Raw genomic sequence first — 15,309 nt, forward strand, 5'->3', positions numbered from 1 at the left:
CAGAGTCGGTCAAATTGCTTTCTTCTTATTCTTTCCCCCTCTCTCATTTTGTCTCTCATTGTCTGTGCCCGGACACGGTTACTGATGTTGCACATCTATGCATGTTTCCATACATCTGGCCGCAGATTTATTTCTCTTCACTTTTTATAGTGTCTACACACAGTGACCACTGTGGTTGTTTTTTTGGCTCCCTTCCTCTCCCTCTTTCTGCTTCCATTTCTTTTCTTCGCTTGTCCACCCATACAATCTTGTATTTAATTTCAGCTTTGCAGAGTCCTTGTTTAGCTCTTGGCTCCTCTACAGCTTTTTCTGTTGTTGTTTGAAACTGGGATTTCTGAGGGTCACTGGGTTCATCTTGACACACTGACCCCAGACCGTGTCTTTTATCCCATCCCACCATTATGTTATTATTTCTGATTAGCTAATGGAGTCAATGTATTTCCCATAATGTGCCATTGGCACCGTTCATACAGCATCTTAAGTTCTTCGCAGTATGGCCAAGGAGGAATTGGTGTCAGAAGGAATAAAGTATTGAATGTTTGATAGTGTAGACAGGAGGGGAGACTTTGCACCTGGGGAGGATCACGCTTTGGGGATCTCACTCTCTCCTTCCCTCCCTTGTTCCCTTCATCCCCTCCTACCTGTATCTCAGCTCTGCCAATAGTAATGACATTACCATATCTCTTCCCCCCACTCTCACTGCCCTTTCTAAACCCCTCACCTCATCCTCTCATCTGTCTCTTTAAATCACGTCTTTAATACATAATGTGAGATGTTCTGCTGGGAGTTCCGAGTTGTAAATGATTGAAGGGGCCGGCGGCCCTTAGACCGGCTTGTTTTAGCTTGAACGTTAGCGGTGATGAGGATGACAGAACCGAGCAGCGGATGATTGTATAGCAGGGACAATATCGCACACTTAGCTTGCGTAAAAACCACGGGGGTTGCTTTAATAAGACTGCTGCACATGTATGTAAAATCTCTCTCGTCTTCAGTGGCTTTTACTTTCCTTTTTAGCAGTGAGGCGTGAAGCGCTAACACGACACAGAGTCTTTTTTGTGAGCTGGAGAACAGGTCCGGATATCTTGATATATCCTGTGTGTGTGCTCAAAGATATCAAACCCCAAATCACCTGCAAATGGAAAGCAGAGGGTTGAGAGAGTGGCACGTGACTCTCCATCTCTCTGACTGGCCAGCAGCCGCAGCAGTGCATGACATGAGCTAAGTTAGTCAGCCATCACACTCTTGCCAAACCTCCTGAGCTGCCAGCGCACACTTGCTTTAACCCAGTCGGCCGGCCGCTGCCAGTTCAGTCAGTCAGTCATTCAATCAGCCAACGATATCAACCAGTGTTTTCAATCAATCATTCTCAGCTATGAATTACTTGAGTTGCACTTGTGGTGTGTTTTTTCTTCCCTCTCTTTCCTCTCCTCAGCTCTGACCTCTGATGAAAGACGCCCTCAGAGAGGTAGCCAAGCCGCTCGAGTTTGTTTTGATGTTTCGATGGCTCCACCGTGAACGTGTTTAGATTTTTCTCACATGATCGGTGTTGGTTCAAAGGGGTTTCGAGCGTTGTGTGGCTCTGTCTGAGAAGTTTGAATCTGGGGGGGATTTTCTGGTGCATTAGTAAAGAGGCCTTTTGATGCACATAATCCAACTTTGCTGCACTAAGCACGGGCCTGACCTTTAATGTATCTCCTGGTTTAGTGGAATCACAGCCACGCTGAAGACCAGAACAGAACAGCAAACAAGGATCTGCTACTGCTCTCCATCAGTTTTCGCTCCAGGAGTCTGTTGTGTTTGGAAGGAACCCCACTCACTCGCTGGTTTTCTGCTCTCTCCCACTGAGTGCTTCACCTCCCCTCAGCCTAATCTTGAAACCATCAGCTCCCCAGTCTGTTTCTCTTTAAATTGAATTTGAAATATTCCTACTTTTTATAAGTCGGGTTAGTAAACCCCAAAAGGCCTTGGAGGCAATTGTTGTTTTGAGGGGATTCAGATTCAGCTATGGGCTTGCTGGTCCATGCGCCCTGTTTCTGTCACTGTCACCAGATGATGACCTGTATAGAGTCCAAATAAAGGCCTGGATAGAAGTCTGCTGTCCCTGCAAGCTCATGACGTCAGCCAATTCTGTTCACTTCACTTAATTTTGAATTCACTTCTTTTAAGTGCAAACGTTTCAATTCCATTTTAAGCTTTTTATATAAAACAAACATTTATACATATACATACGTGACATACCCACAGCACAGCAGCCACATAGTCAATTTACCTGGAGTATCTCTTCCAAACCTCCAGTTTGGCAAACACACATGCATTCACTCCAAAGAAGTGATTGCTCACAGGCATCGAAGATGTGTTGTATGGGAAGCCTCCTGAAGCCTGTGTGCCATCTGTTTTATTACACTGATCAAAACGTAGATTTTTTTTTTGACATGGAGTTTTTGGAGCTGTTTCTTACCGGGGAGAGCAGTGTTCCTCAAACAACAGAAAATGCCAGGACAATAGTGGGAAGTAGAGAGTGGAGGAAATGTGGTAGTGCCTCTCGTATTTCCTTTTGCCACCTCAGGAGCAAAAATCCATTTTTTTATTTCTGCTGAATGAAGCTTATAGCTCTCTTCCACAGATGCACAAACAAAGAGAGCATCCACAGATAAAAATGACAGGGCATCTCATCAGTGTGTGACTAAAAGCCTTAGTAATGCCATTTATTTGCCTGTATACACATTTCCTTATGTGTCTGTCTCCAATGTGTCCAAGGTTACAGTGTATGCATTCCTGCTCACTTACACTATTTCTTTTATGTATCAGTAAACTGGAGCTGTTTGAACATCTGTTTCTATGCATCTGTTTTCTGTGTGTCTGTGTGTGAGACTGCATGCATGCATTTAAACCACCCACTGCCATGCCGACTATCTGTTTCCTCTTCCCCCTTCCTTTAGGCCTGTATGAGCTGCTGGCAGCTTTGCCCTCCCAGCTGCAGCCCCATGTCAGCCGCCCAGAGGACAACACCTTCCTCCAGGACATGTTCGGGGAGAGGAGCCTCCACTCGCTGGTCAAGGTAAAACAACAACACCAAAAAAACCCACTTCTTTCTTTTTCAGTACAATGGAACAGTTCTTTTTCTCTACTGCTTTAAGAGTGTTTTTTGTCCATTTTTTAAAGCCACGTTGGTCTTCCTAGGACACTGTGGTTGCCATAGAGCTACTTCATAAGATGGTTGAGGAACCTCAGTTCTTTATTAAAGCAACCAAACACTATCAAACAAGCAATTTTCATGTCTACCATTATAGAAAATGTTATTTTATTCAAACCATCATATAATCTTACATTAAGAATTGGAGGAGCAACAGTTTCATAATCATGATTATTTCAATTAGAAATCCCCTCACTAGTAATTCTCCTCTTCTTGAATCTTTCATCTCTCTCGAATGCTGTCTGCCTTACCCACCTTCATCGTCACATCCTTCCTTTCTTGTGGGTCGGGACCGAACCCAAACCCCCCCTCTCCCATGACACCCCATCCCTGAGACAGACCTCTGTTATTAGAATATAAAACAAACCTTTGTTCAACACTGCTGTATTCAAAATCCTTCTCTCCAGCCTCATTCATACAATATGAAGTTTATTGTCATTCCACCCTACCCACCCAGATCTTCTAACTGTCCCTCTGCCAGCACGAATGGGCTTGCGGTTGAGTTATTGCCTGTTAAATTAGATAGCTGCAGAGTTTGGGGAGAAGATGAGCACACTTGATATCTTTATATTCTTGCAGACAGACAAGGGTAATGAATGTAACACATTCTGTCTGTCTGCCCTAACCTCATCTTCACTGGGGATTCTCTGCAATCTGCGGCCAATCTCCTTCTCAGCCTCTTGCTTTTGGAAAGGAAACGTGCTTTTTTTTAAACTCTAAACCAGCTTGTTTTTCAGTCACTATTCAAACTGTAAATACATATAATAACTGCTACAACTGTTTCTCTATTTAACTGAGATTACTTTATTAGTCAATTTACAAACACAAATCTAGATGTTAGAGCTGTGTTTGCCAGTGTTTAGTATATGGTTGCCATTTTTTGAAAGAACGCCCAACATGTCTTTCACGTGCTGGCGTGATATATTTCCTCGTTTGGTGGTCTCTGTTCCTCTGCAGCCAAGAAAATGATGTCACAAAGACAACTGAGGAAAATTCAACACAATTTTCATCCCCTCTCTTTAAAGCAATCTTTTCTTTGCAAGCGTGTTTGTTCAGGATCCAGGATTGTAAGGCGCAAATGTGAGCATGTGAAAGTGTCTGAATTATGGTATACCTCAGGCGCTGAAGTAAAACCCTAATGTCGGGAGCTGAGGAAACCAGACGGGTTTCATTTTATGCCTGGATTGTTATGGATGGCCAAAGAATAAGGCATCTTGAACATGGATAATGATGGGCAGGGCCTGCGTATGTTTGGGCTCTCATTCTTGCTGGCCCCAAAGAAAACACTGCGTAGTGTGGGGCAGATGGAATGATGCTAATGAAGGTGGCATTATATTTCTGTGATATTTGGCCAGGCATGAGGGTGGAGCTCCCAGACGTCTCTTCGCCCTCTAACCACCCCTGATTATACCTGACTAATCTTTCGAGAGGAACCTAAAGGGTAGAGAGTTCAGGTGTTGTTTAGTCAAGAAAAGCATAACCTTGTAGACTCCAAAGCAGAGAAAGCTTTGTATTAATTGCTTTAAAAATCCCCCCCTTGTGTTGTCAGCTAAGCAGAAAATGTCCCTCTCCAATATTCTCCATCAGATGGACCACGGGGCTCATGGAGGAAGCTAAGCATGAAGAGGAAGCTCTGGATTTCCATTTTTGAAGTTTGTGCAGTGACCTAAATAATCAGATTGCGGATGCAAGCAATCAAAATTGGTTGTTTTTGTAGTGTTGGCTCACTTCTCAAAACATGGTGGACAAGCTGGAACTGAAAGGAACCAGTTGATGTTGTTCAGGCTCAATCTCAATCCTATGTTCCCTGAATGCCACCCAGTAGAGGTATTCCAGGCACGTCCAGCTGGGTGGAGACCCAAGGGCATATGAAAATCACAAGGTATTAGAAATCCCACCTGATTTAGGAATATCTTGGGATTCCCCAGGTGGAGCCTAAGATAGTAGGCAGGGAGAGGGAGAGACTGGCTTCCAATCGTGTGCTTCTAATAAGTGGCGGATGGATGGATGTCAAAAACTGTTAGTCACTACTTTGGGTGTATGCATGAAAGAAGGGTTGATTGCCACTATGAAATCTGATTACCTCTTTGTTCATGTGCCAGCTAGATGTTGAGTGGCTCTCTTTTTGGGATCTATGTCAATACAATTCAGTAAGTTAAGTATTAGTCAAGGTCTAAGCTAATGTGACCCAATTCACTCTTACCACTGTGACAGAATAAGTGCACCCAATACAGTAAAGTTAGCACAGCCATTAAATGATCAAATACATCAGTGTAACATCAAAGAGCCACATTGATTCCTCACTAGAATGAGCCCTTTCTACCCATTTTCTTATTATTACTTTTTTCAGTGTAGAGAACCTGAGCTGCTTTTAGCGTCTCTTATTGTTAATGTGGAGGCATAAATGGAAAATGCTCCACTCCAGACAAGCAGAAATATATGTTTCCTCTGCTTTCGACTTGGTACTGAGACATGAGCCAGCCTGTCACCCAGTGAGCCAAATGGACAGACGCATGGACTTTGAATCACACAGAAGTACAGAACAACCATCTCACCTTACAGCGGAGACCAGCACTCAAGATGCAACATTCAGGTCAACATGGCTTACGTCAGTGGCACCCCATTAATAAAGCCATAACTGTCCCCTTCCTCTAAAACCCAACCTCTGAATCTCCACAGATTCCACCTTTTATTCCACAAGGCTGTGAATGGGATACTTTGAGAAAGGCCGAACAGCAGAGAGAAAACACACACACATCATGTTAATCTGACAGGCTTCGCAACTCAGGTCTCCCATATGGAAACACTCAGACCTCACCTGGGTAATTATGAAGCATCAGTTACTGGTCAGTCTGTCTAGAGGGAGAAAGAGGAACCTGAGGAGGAGGCGTCAGATATGGGAAAAAGAGACAGAACAAGAAGAAAGAAGAGAGGATTAAGACCCACAAAAAGACTTAAACCATACTTAGGACATTTCTGTCTCTCCTCCCCTGCCCCCACTGGATGGTTGGGACAACCTCTCATGTCCCACATACAACCAGATTATGTCACAGAGATTAAACAAATTGTCTCTAATATAATCTTTTTCTTCATGGCCTCTTGGGCTTGTGGGGTCACCATAATTTTGTAGACTTGTCGGTACATTTGACATGAAATGTGAATGCTGGGGTGTAGACTGCAGCCAGCATAGCTAATGACGCCTCCTTTCAATTAAGGGACTTACTCAAGTGCGCTTTCTATAAATTCCACTCACTGTTCCACTGCCAAGTTCCTACTCCAGAAAAAGCCACAGGAAATATATTCAATTTCCACCTGCCTCAGGTGGGGCTCTCCTTTAAGACCAAATTTCTGTCAGCAGGCCTTTAGCCAGTCCCAGAGATCCCTCATTTTGTGGTCAGTCTGTTTTCCCTTAAATCCGCTTCTGTTAGTGGCTAATAGGCTTGGCACACTTACATTGTTACACAGCGATATTGATGTGGCTTTGCCAGTTTGCTCTTCATTGCTACAGGCCTTTAATGACATGGAAAGGTGCTGCCGCTGACACTTATACCAAGCGGAAAGTTACAGCTATTTTTGATGAACAAGCTTGTTTTCAGACAAACTGGACTGTATTCCTTGAGTAACAGACTCTGTATCCCATGAATAACTGGCTCAAGCTCCAGGTACACCTCCAAGTTTTATGACTCACCCTGTAATGTCCAACAATTCAGCTCCATGACAGAAACCCTAGACATGCCCTTTGGGCACTTACCTTATTCTTTCCACACCTCAGAACATACCTTGCTCCTGGTCCCCATTACAAATGGAGATCATATAAAATAAATTGTTTCAAACTTCTCACCCTGCTGCAGTAGCTTCTGTGAGTTGTTTAAGCCACATGCACTTAATGCAGAAATAAAACATACTTAATTGTCTGGTACAGGACTCACCCTATAAACTTACATCACCTAATAGATCCACTAATATTATTTGTGGTCAGCACGGCCCGCATGTGGTCACCTCTGGGGTCTGTATTTGTTATTTCAGGGAACAGGAGCCCTCAGTGGGAGCGAGCAAAAGGAGGTTCCTTTGGAGAAGGGAGCTTCCATCCTAAAAAAGAAATACCCTTCATTTTCATCTAGTTCCCCAAGCAAATTAGTTTGTCAACTTACTTTAGTTTCTTATATTTTAATTGAAAAAGATTAGGGCTTTTGGCAGGCAGTGAAAGAACGTTGTGCAGACTTTGGTTACGGTGATTCAACTTGCCATTTGTTGCAAGAAAATATTCTTTTTGACACAAACTGGGTGGTAATTTATGATTTCCAAACCTCACATAAAAACCGAAATAAATTCCCTGCCTTGCAGTGTTTTGTGTGGTTTTCATAGGAGTTTAATGATTGACTGCAGCATGAAATCAAAAGATTATACTCAGTGTCCGCAAACAAGCGTGTCTGAATTGAGCCAGAAGAGTTAGATGAATAGACATAGGATGAAGAAAAAGGGCTAGCTTGTCAAGGATAGAGGAAAGAGAAGGGGAACTCTTCAGCATACTGGCTGCAGATTGGCCTTTTGCCCACTACTTAAAGCTCATTGACTCGAACCATGTCTGGAGCACTGAGGGGGACAGTAAAAATGAGGAGAGGCCTACTGGTCCACCAGTCCTCATTCTGTCAATCAAATGTCTGTATTGGTAATCAAGGAAAATCTCTGGAGTGATCCCTCAACCATTATTCCAGGTCACTTTGGTTGACCCCGATTTTCTATTCTTTTAAAAAAAGGACTCAAAGTGAAACCAGAAGGTCTACACAATACAAAGCCAATCGTAATCGGACATGGAACGTCTGCGCCATACACAAAATATGGAAAATGAGGTTCATGATGCCATATGGTGTATTTATAGATCCCTAATGGCCCAGGAACTGTCTAAATACATCATAGGCTCATCTGGAGCTTTTAAAGATGGTCTGAACAAATGTATATGCAGTAGAGATTCTACATGTCTCAAGGTCTTTGTTTGTATGTGTGACTATACATGGTGGTGTGGAGGTGTGTCAGGGGCCGCTCTGAGGCCGAGAGCGGACGACATGCATCCCACACTAAATGATACCATTGTCATGACTATTGGCCAGCTACCCTGGAGTCTCTCTCTCTCTCTCCTCTTCTCTTCTCTTCTCTTCTTCTTCTCTTCTCTTCTCTCTTCTCTTCTCTTCTCTTCTCTTCTCCTCTCTCCTCTCCTCTCCTCCCCCATTCTCTAGGCCTTTTTCCACAACACCAACAGATGAGCTCAGACACCAGACCTCTGCTGGGGGTCTGGGTGATGACAAGGTGCTGGATTTGTTTTTGTGAATTTGTTGCTCTGCAATGTCAGTGGACAAAAAACTAATCATCACTTTCTCTATTAATCAATTGTAAGGCTGCAACCAATTAATGTTTTCATTCCACCAATTAATCTGCTGATTATTTTCTTCATTAATTGATGAAACCCTTGGTCTGCACAGCCCAAAGTAACATCTTCAAATTGCTTTGTTTCTTTCCACCAACAGTCAACAAAGCCAATTATTTGTATGAAAGACTAAGGAGGGAACAGTGGTTAGCACAAAATATTTGGTAAGAATCCCTGTTCGACCTGGGTCTCTCTGTCTCTACAGTCCAAACACAGGAGACTCTAAATTGTCCATAGGTGTGAATGGTATGACTCTGTATGACGTCCCTGCAATATGCTGGTGACTCCGCCCCCATCTAAAACCTAGTTTTACTAGAATATTGAGGGAAAGTATTTCAGTAGTTAAGTTTTTTGTTTTTCAACTATTGAATTAATCTAAATCTTGCAGCTCAATGCATTATTGTGGGTTGGAACCCATTCCAGCATAAGAGGACTTTAAGTTGGCTTCTCTTAAGTGCCTCCTAAGGGTTTTATACTGATTGTCCAGGACAAGCATTTATGATTCAAATCGTATTGACAGAAACTGGCTGAAGTTATTTGCGTGCTGTTTATATTTCTAATTCTAAAGAGTACATTTTTGTATCAAACGCCACAGAAAACAACACAAGGTAACTGAGATGGTAGATCCATGAGGACATATTGTTTAATTGTCTCCCCTTGTGTAAACTTTGCTGTCATTTTCTAACAGCGTCAACCCTTCGATGACACTGGGCTGATTCTAGTTTTAGTTGCCATAAACGTTAGGTCGGAGGAATGGCCCATTGTGCCCTCATCAGACTGATGGAGGGTAGCACTCAGTCATTTACAGGATTGTTCACAAACCGCAGCACAATGTCCTGGACCTCATGCCATCCTGCCAGGGCTAAAGCCAAGACTTTGCAAAGTGACTCACTACGACAGGAGAGAAAGCAAATCTACACTTCTCTTCTTATGCTTCTTGAGTAAACATATCACCTCACAACTATTCCAGTTGAAACCCTGCACGTCTCTTTGTTCCTGTCTCCCTCAATTGGTCTAGTCCACCAGGCCCGGGATGGCTTGAAAATGTGTTCTGGATCAGACCAAAATATCAGATCCAGGTGGATTAATGGAGGCTTGATACTGGATCTGCTCCAGTGGGGAGATGTAGAGACAGGAGTGGGAGAACGAGTGTCAGCCCTAACTGGTCCGACATTAAGTTTTCTGGGTAGTGGACATTAACCAGAGGCCTTGAGCCTACTTGCAGGACTCACAAAGAGAAACACTATCCAGCCCTGTGATCTCCAGACCTCTCCTTCTCCTTCCATCAGCAAACCTCTCCATCTATCAAGCTTTCGCTCTCTTGCACGCTCTCTCCCTCTCTCTGTGCCAGATTCCGCTCGCTTCAGTGTGTCTGGATTAGTGTACGTTAGGCATGTTTTTTTTTTCTTAGCTATACCTCCACGTTGACAATCGAGGCTCGAGACAGTCATTGTTCTTCTTTCTTGCATTATCACGAAAAGAACATAAACACAGTCTGGTTTAATTTGACTAAAAGTCTCTTGAAAGGTCTCCAAGGTGTCTGACCCTTAACCTGAACCTTGATCCTTGGCAGTGGTTGGAGTTGAAGATGAAGATGGATGAATGTTATGTTTTTGTTTCAGTCGATTCCCATTTTTTTCACATCAATTCTTTCCCAGATTTGTGTTTTTCTTCATATGTTTTTTTTCCTCCTCATGTATTGCTGTGTGTACTTTAAAAACACAGGGTATTTCTGGAAGCAAACACAACTTGGTCTGAGGCCTCTGTGGAGACTGGGCGCACACTGCTCCTATTGTAACCTGTTTTTTTTAAGCTCAGTGAAGGTGCACATTCATTCATCTTTACCCAGCCTGTGCTTCGGGGAACATGCCTTCAGTTTTGAGCATTTTGAGCCTTACTCTGCTCCCTTGGTTTACACTGAAGTTTCACTACATTTCTCATCAGAGGAGCTCCAGAATCCCAGTCTTTGATTGGGCTGCGTGTCCAGGAGTTGCGCTCCAGTTTAAGCTAAGCCATCCTTGGCTGAAGTACACTGCCTCTTGCTGTTTTAAATTCCACCAGGCCACTTCTGCTGTTTGCCAGGACTGTGCTGCCTCATCAAGAGGACAGAGAACGCGCTATGCAAAAAAGCAGGGTAATGACTTTAAAATACATTACTGCGTCATGGACAGGCACTTGGAAAGTGTCCTGAAGTGCAAATAAAAGCATTTCAATTGTGCATTTGCTCATAGAGCAGAGGAGAAATTCCAGAGTAACTAAGTAAGTTGAGGTGGTGGAGCAACAACTACCTAAGCAGATGTCACTAGTACTGTGGTTTGTTGGCGCACTGAAGACCCTGGTATCCTGTCTCATTTATTTCATCTGTTTTCTTACAAAGATAATCAAGACAGATGAAGTAACCTGAGCTGCCTGCCTGTCCTCTTACGGCCTTCTGCTGTAGAAGAACAGACAGAAGGAGTCAGAGCACAGGGTGGAGTTGTTGAGACTTCAGGAACACTAGAGATGTTCAAATGTGACGTGGCTATGTGAAATGAAACAGATGAGGATGAACATTTCCGAGAATTGCCAGTGTCAGTCTTACATTTGATGCCATAAAACATGGAACACACTGACAAAAGTGTAACTCCACACCACTTAAAACAGATTGTACTCATGTGTTAGAACCACTCCAAGCTATTCCAGTTTTTATCTCTGTCCGCAGCCTTATCACAACTGTTGGGCAAGTTTCTGTTCCTCTCCAGCGTTCTCTGTTTGCCATCATCTGTCTAACCTCACATCGAAGCTGTCTTGTTCTACGGTCTTCAAGTCACAGCTTTTTGCGGTCTACAGCTAAGCTGAGCAACCATCAGCCTCCCTCAGGCCTTCAACAGATTACCTCCATGACACGCCTAATGCACCATGTTTTATAGCCGAGTAATGTCGGCTTTACACAGGGATTTGAACCTCTAAGCTGACCTTGAAACACGGCTGCTCTTTTGGCCGAGACACTGTTCTAACAGGCCGTGATTTATCACCGCAGTCTGTCTGGATAAGTTGAGCTGAAATGGCAGCTCGTTCAGAGCCAATCGAATTTTGATGGCCAGGGACGGTCATGCATGTGCACAGACATTTGACAGTCCTGTTGCATTTTTCTGACCAGAAAGTCAAATAAGTGTCAATGGAATGCTGACATTATCTATCTATTTGTATTGTGTTTTGAATGACATCAGCATTTGGATTTTAGGATTTGGTTTTCTCTGAGCATCATTAAAAACAGATGACAGCTCTAAAAAAAAAAAAAATAATAAAAAAGCTGGAAATGAACTCATCTACACATGTTACATTTTTCTTTGTTAATCAGCCGAGGGCCAAAAATACTGAAAGACATTTCCGAGGGAATATGATTAAAAGGGACAGATCCCATCCTGTGATTATGTAATCTCACAGCATGTACCCGACTCCGTCTTGCATTCACAATATCCACAGAGCTGCTACTGTAGAATGATGTCTAGCTAAAACATCTTTTGTGTAGTGAGTCAGAAAAAGCTTGTTTAACAATCTTTCGACAGATGTTTTAATTGCAAACAGCATCTGCAGCTTCTCTCAATGTGACAGCAAACAAACTGCTCTTCGTGTCTCCTCTGTCCCATTGAAAGATTTTTTGTGGCAAATTGTCACTGCTCCATCTGTGTGTGTGTACATGTGTGTATGAGCTCCCCACATGTGTGGCTTTGGCCCTGCAGACGCAGAGCTGGCCCAGGGGTTTCTCTGTCACTCTCTCCCCAGCCAGAGGGCCTTCTGTTCCACCATCGTGCTGGAATGCTTTCTAGGACATCCAGCTGGATCTCCAGGCCCAGGGCCCAGCGATCAGTCAGACCAATGGCCTAGCTCCCCTTCAACATGCGGCACTAAGGAGAGACTCCGGAGTGGCTTTTGAGTGGATCGTTGTCCCTGTCTGTTCTCTGATGGGACCCGACAGCAGCCTGTAGGCTGTCAACACATTCCTGCACAGCTGCTCTTAAATCACATATGGGATGGTTGTAGTTTTCTTTTGTGTGTCTGTCTGCGTGCATGTGTGTGTAGGCTGGAATACTTGTGTGCGACTGTGTTTGACTACGTGTGCGTGGGCACAAGCGTGCGGCCGTGTGCATAAATTATTCCATTTCTGTTCCACATATCAGTTTTTGAGTGATGAAGTGTTTTTGTGTGTGAAAATGAGTAAACGTTAACACATGATTCGGGCCTACTTTCCATTTTAGTAACCCTCCAGAGATGCAGCTTTGTCTCTCAACATTGTGCAGTTGCAGTGTTGAGGCTGATAAGGAAATGTTTGGCCAATTTAACCAGACTGTTGAAATGATTTGGAATCCTTACCAGGCCACTGGGGCATATCGACTGCATGGTGGAAAACTGGATTGTTTGTATAGTGGCTAAGCTAGCTGAAATACTTAGAATAATCTGCTGTTCTTAGTTAAGGGAGTCTTGTTTGAAATATCTGTGTTTGTACTCTTGGTGTCTGAGAGCATGATTACGAGCAGTTTTAATCTAGTGGGAGTCTGTGAGTGCGAGGTGGTGTGGATGGAGGCTGTACATGTTTTCGTACATGTGGGTTCATAGCAGTGAACATTGGTTTTCGAGTTCACTCCCTGCTTACACGTGTGTGTATTTGCTCAGGGAGGTCTCGCTGTGGCCTCTGCAGCGTAGTGCTGACCTTCTTCATGTCTTGCTCTCTCTGCCTTACTGATGAACACAATCTTTCCTTTCAGATCCATGAACGGCTGCAGCACTTCGAAAAGAGCAAACCCGTCCCCGTCCAGGACAACGCGACAACACTGGCCCATGAAGTAAGTTCCTCTCTCGGAAGAAGGTCTTCAATTTGTTTGGTTGTAACTACTGCTGGGTAACAAATGAAAGGAAAAAAAACATTAGGTGATGAAGTAACGTGTTGAGCCATTAGGGCTTTCATTTTCTCCAAAAATCAAGTTCGACAACATTCACGACCATTAATTAAATTGTATATATTAGCTCAGGACGGCTTTGCTAGCTAGCGTCCTCCATTTTCGTAGGGAACAAAATAACGGTACTGACTTCGATGTTGATAGTGAGCGCCCTCTGCTGGATCACAGGGCAAACTACTTCAGACTGTCTGATGCACTTCTATCAAATGTTAAAAAGTGACTGCCCTATAAGCCACCAAGCACCTCCAAAACAGCTTTAATGCTCATTGGCAGAGATTCTTCTAGTTTGGAGAACTCTACTGAAGGATGAACACCATTCCTCCAATAAGTTCTGATGGTTATGGTGGAAATCACTGTCCTGCATTGCTATTAAAACACTGAAGACTGGCGGCTGACTTAATGTGTCCTTTCCTCAAGTGCCACTGCCGTTACTGAGGTGGCAGAGTAGAAGTAATCACATTTACAGTGACAGTGGAAGCTCAGATGTTTGGGGAAGTCGCGGTTTGACAAATGATGGTCGTCTGTGTGTATATGCAAGTTATTCCGTTTGAAAGACCAATCTGAAAATGATTATGACACACAGTGTTTAGGGAAAAGAATAACACAGATGAACCGCTTCTGTCCGACCTTCACATTTTGGATGTGGGAGTGCTGTGTTGCAACTGATTAAACCCAGCAGGACCTTGCTAGTTTAAGCATCAGATCATACAATTCCACGATTCATGCTTTGAAATCAGAAGCAGTACACAATTTAATACAAACTGGAAACCTTTCAGCCAGGAACCGTAGCAAGTTACAAAGCTAGCATAAGATATTCAGGGTGGCGGTTCACCATCAGCCGTGTGTAATGGGATCAGTCCCTCGTCGGCCCTTTGTAGACAAGGTTCATAATGCGATTGAAACATGAGGATTCAATAATAATGGAGATTAACTGAAGTCAAGTTGATTTCATGGAGAATAGAAGTTTAGATTTTCCTTTTTGTTTTTCCAAAAGTCTCAGTTTGTTGTTGGAGCAGCTGATAACACAGCAGGAAAGATGCCGAGCCATCTGTTAAAACTAGACTAAATGTTGATGAGAAGTTGTTGAGACTGAGGTACTGCCGCAGTAATGGCTGCTTGACCGTTTCCATCCATAACCTAGATTAGTCTCTTGGTGTCTGACTGGATGGGAATCAGGTGACCGAGAAGTCCACAGCATATGATTCATGTTTATGCTCATCAAACCATTTAGTGAATTCTCTTTTCCTGTATGGAAGACTTAACTCATTTATCAAGGTTTTTCCTTTAATTTGTCTTTAAACTGTCCCCTGCATTTACATTACGTCTCTTTATTGCATGCTCTGTTTGTGTTTGAAAACCAAGCAGACATAATTTGCTTATACTCATTTCCAGAGGGATTTAGTTAAAGCAGGTAGTTTGTCAACAGCTTAGTTATGCAGGAACTTCAGATCTCTTCATTGTGTTTCTGTAACACGTACAATAACAGAGTTACATGCACATACTCTCAACACCAATCCCAGTAGCGTGCAGAACCGTGACAATGTTTATCGTCTTTCACCTCTTACCCTGAGGTGAACTCTGCACTGTCCCCTTCTCAATATAGTCTTGAGTTTAGTCCCTCTTCTACTAATGCTGCAGTGTCCTTACTCAGCATCCACCGTCTACCCTGCCACATGCTCCCAGACCAGATGTCTAGCCATACGCCATGAAATCAAAAACCCAGCTTTGCAAAGACAAACTGGTCATTTTGCTGTGGC

General features: G+C 43.4%; 1 protein-coding gene across 7 annotated transcripts in view; it reads left to right on the plus strand.

Moving 5' to 3' along the window:
• The window catches only part of mpp7a (MAGUK p55 scaffold protein 7a), a 138,038-nt gene that overhangs the window by 47,324 nt on the left and 75,405 nt on the right, over window positions 1–15,309 (plus strand). For all 7 annotated transcript variants that reach the window (XM_035143119.2, XM_035143120.2, XM_035143122.2 and 4 more), the window contains exons 3-4: window positions 2,940–3,058; window positions 13,361–13,438. In XM_035143119.2, the coding sequence (XP_034999010.1) occupies window positions 2,940–3,058; window positions 13,361–13,438 (197 nt within the window). The remainder of the gene's footprint in view (window positions 1–2,939; window positions 3,059–13,360; window positions 13,439–15,309) is intronic.

This window comes from Hippoglossus stenolepis, chromosome 19 (assembly GCF_022539355.2).
Source record: "Hippoglossus stenolepis isolate QCI-W04-F060 chromosome 19, HSTE1.2, whole genome shotgun sequence".
Taxonomy (NCBI): domain Eukaryota; kingdom Metazoa; phylum Chordata; class Actinopteri; order Pleuronectiformes; family Pleuronectidae; genus Hippoglossus; species Hippoglossus stenolepis.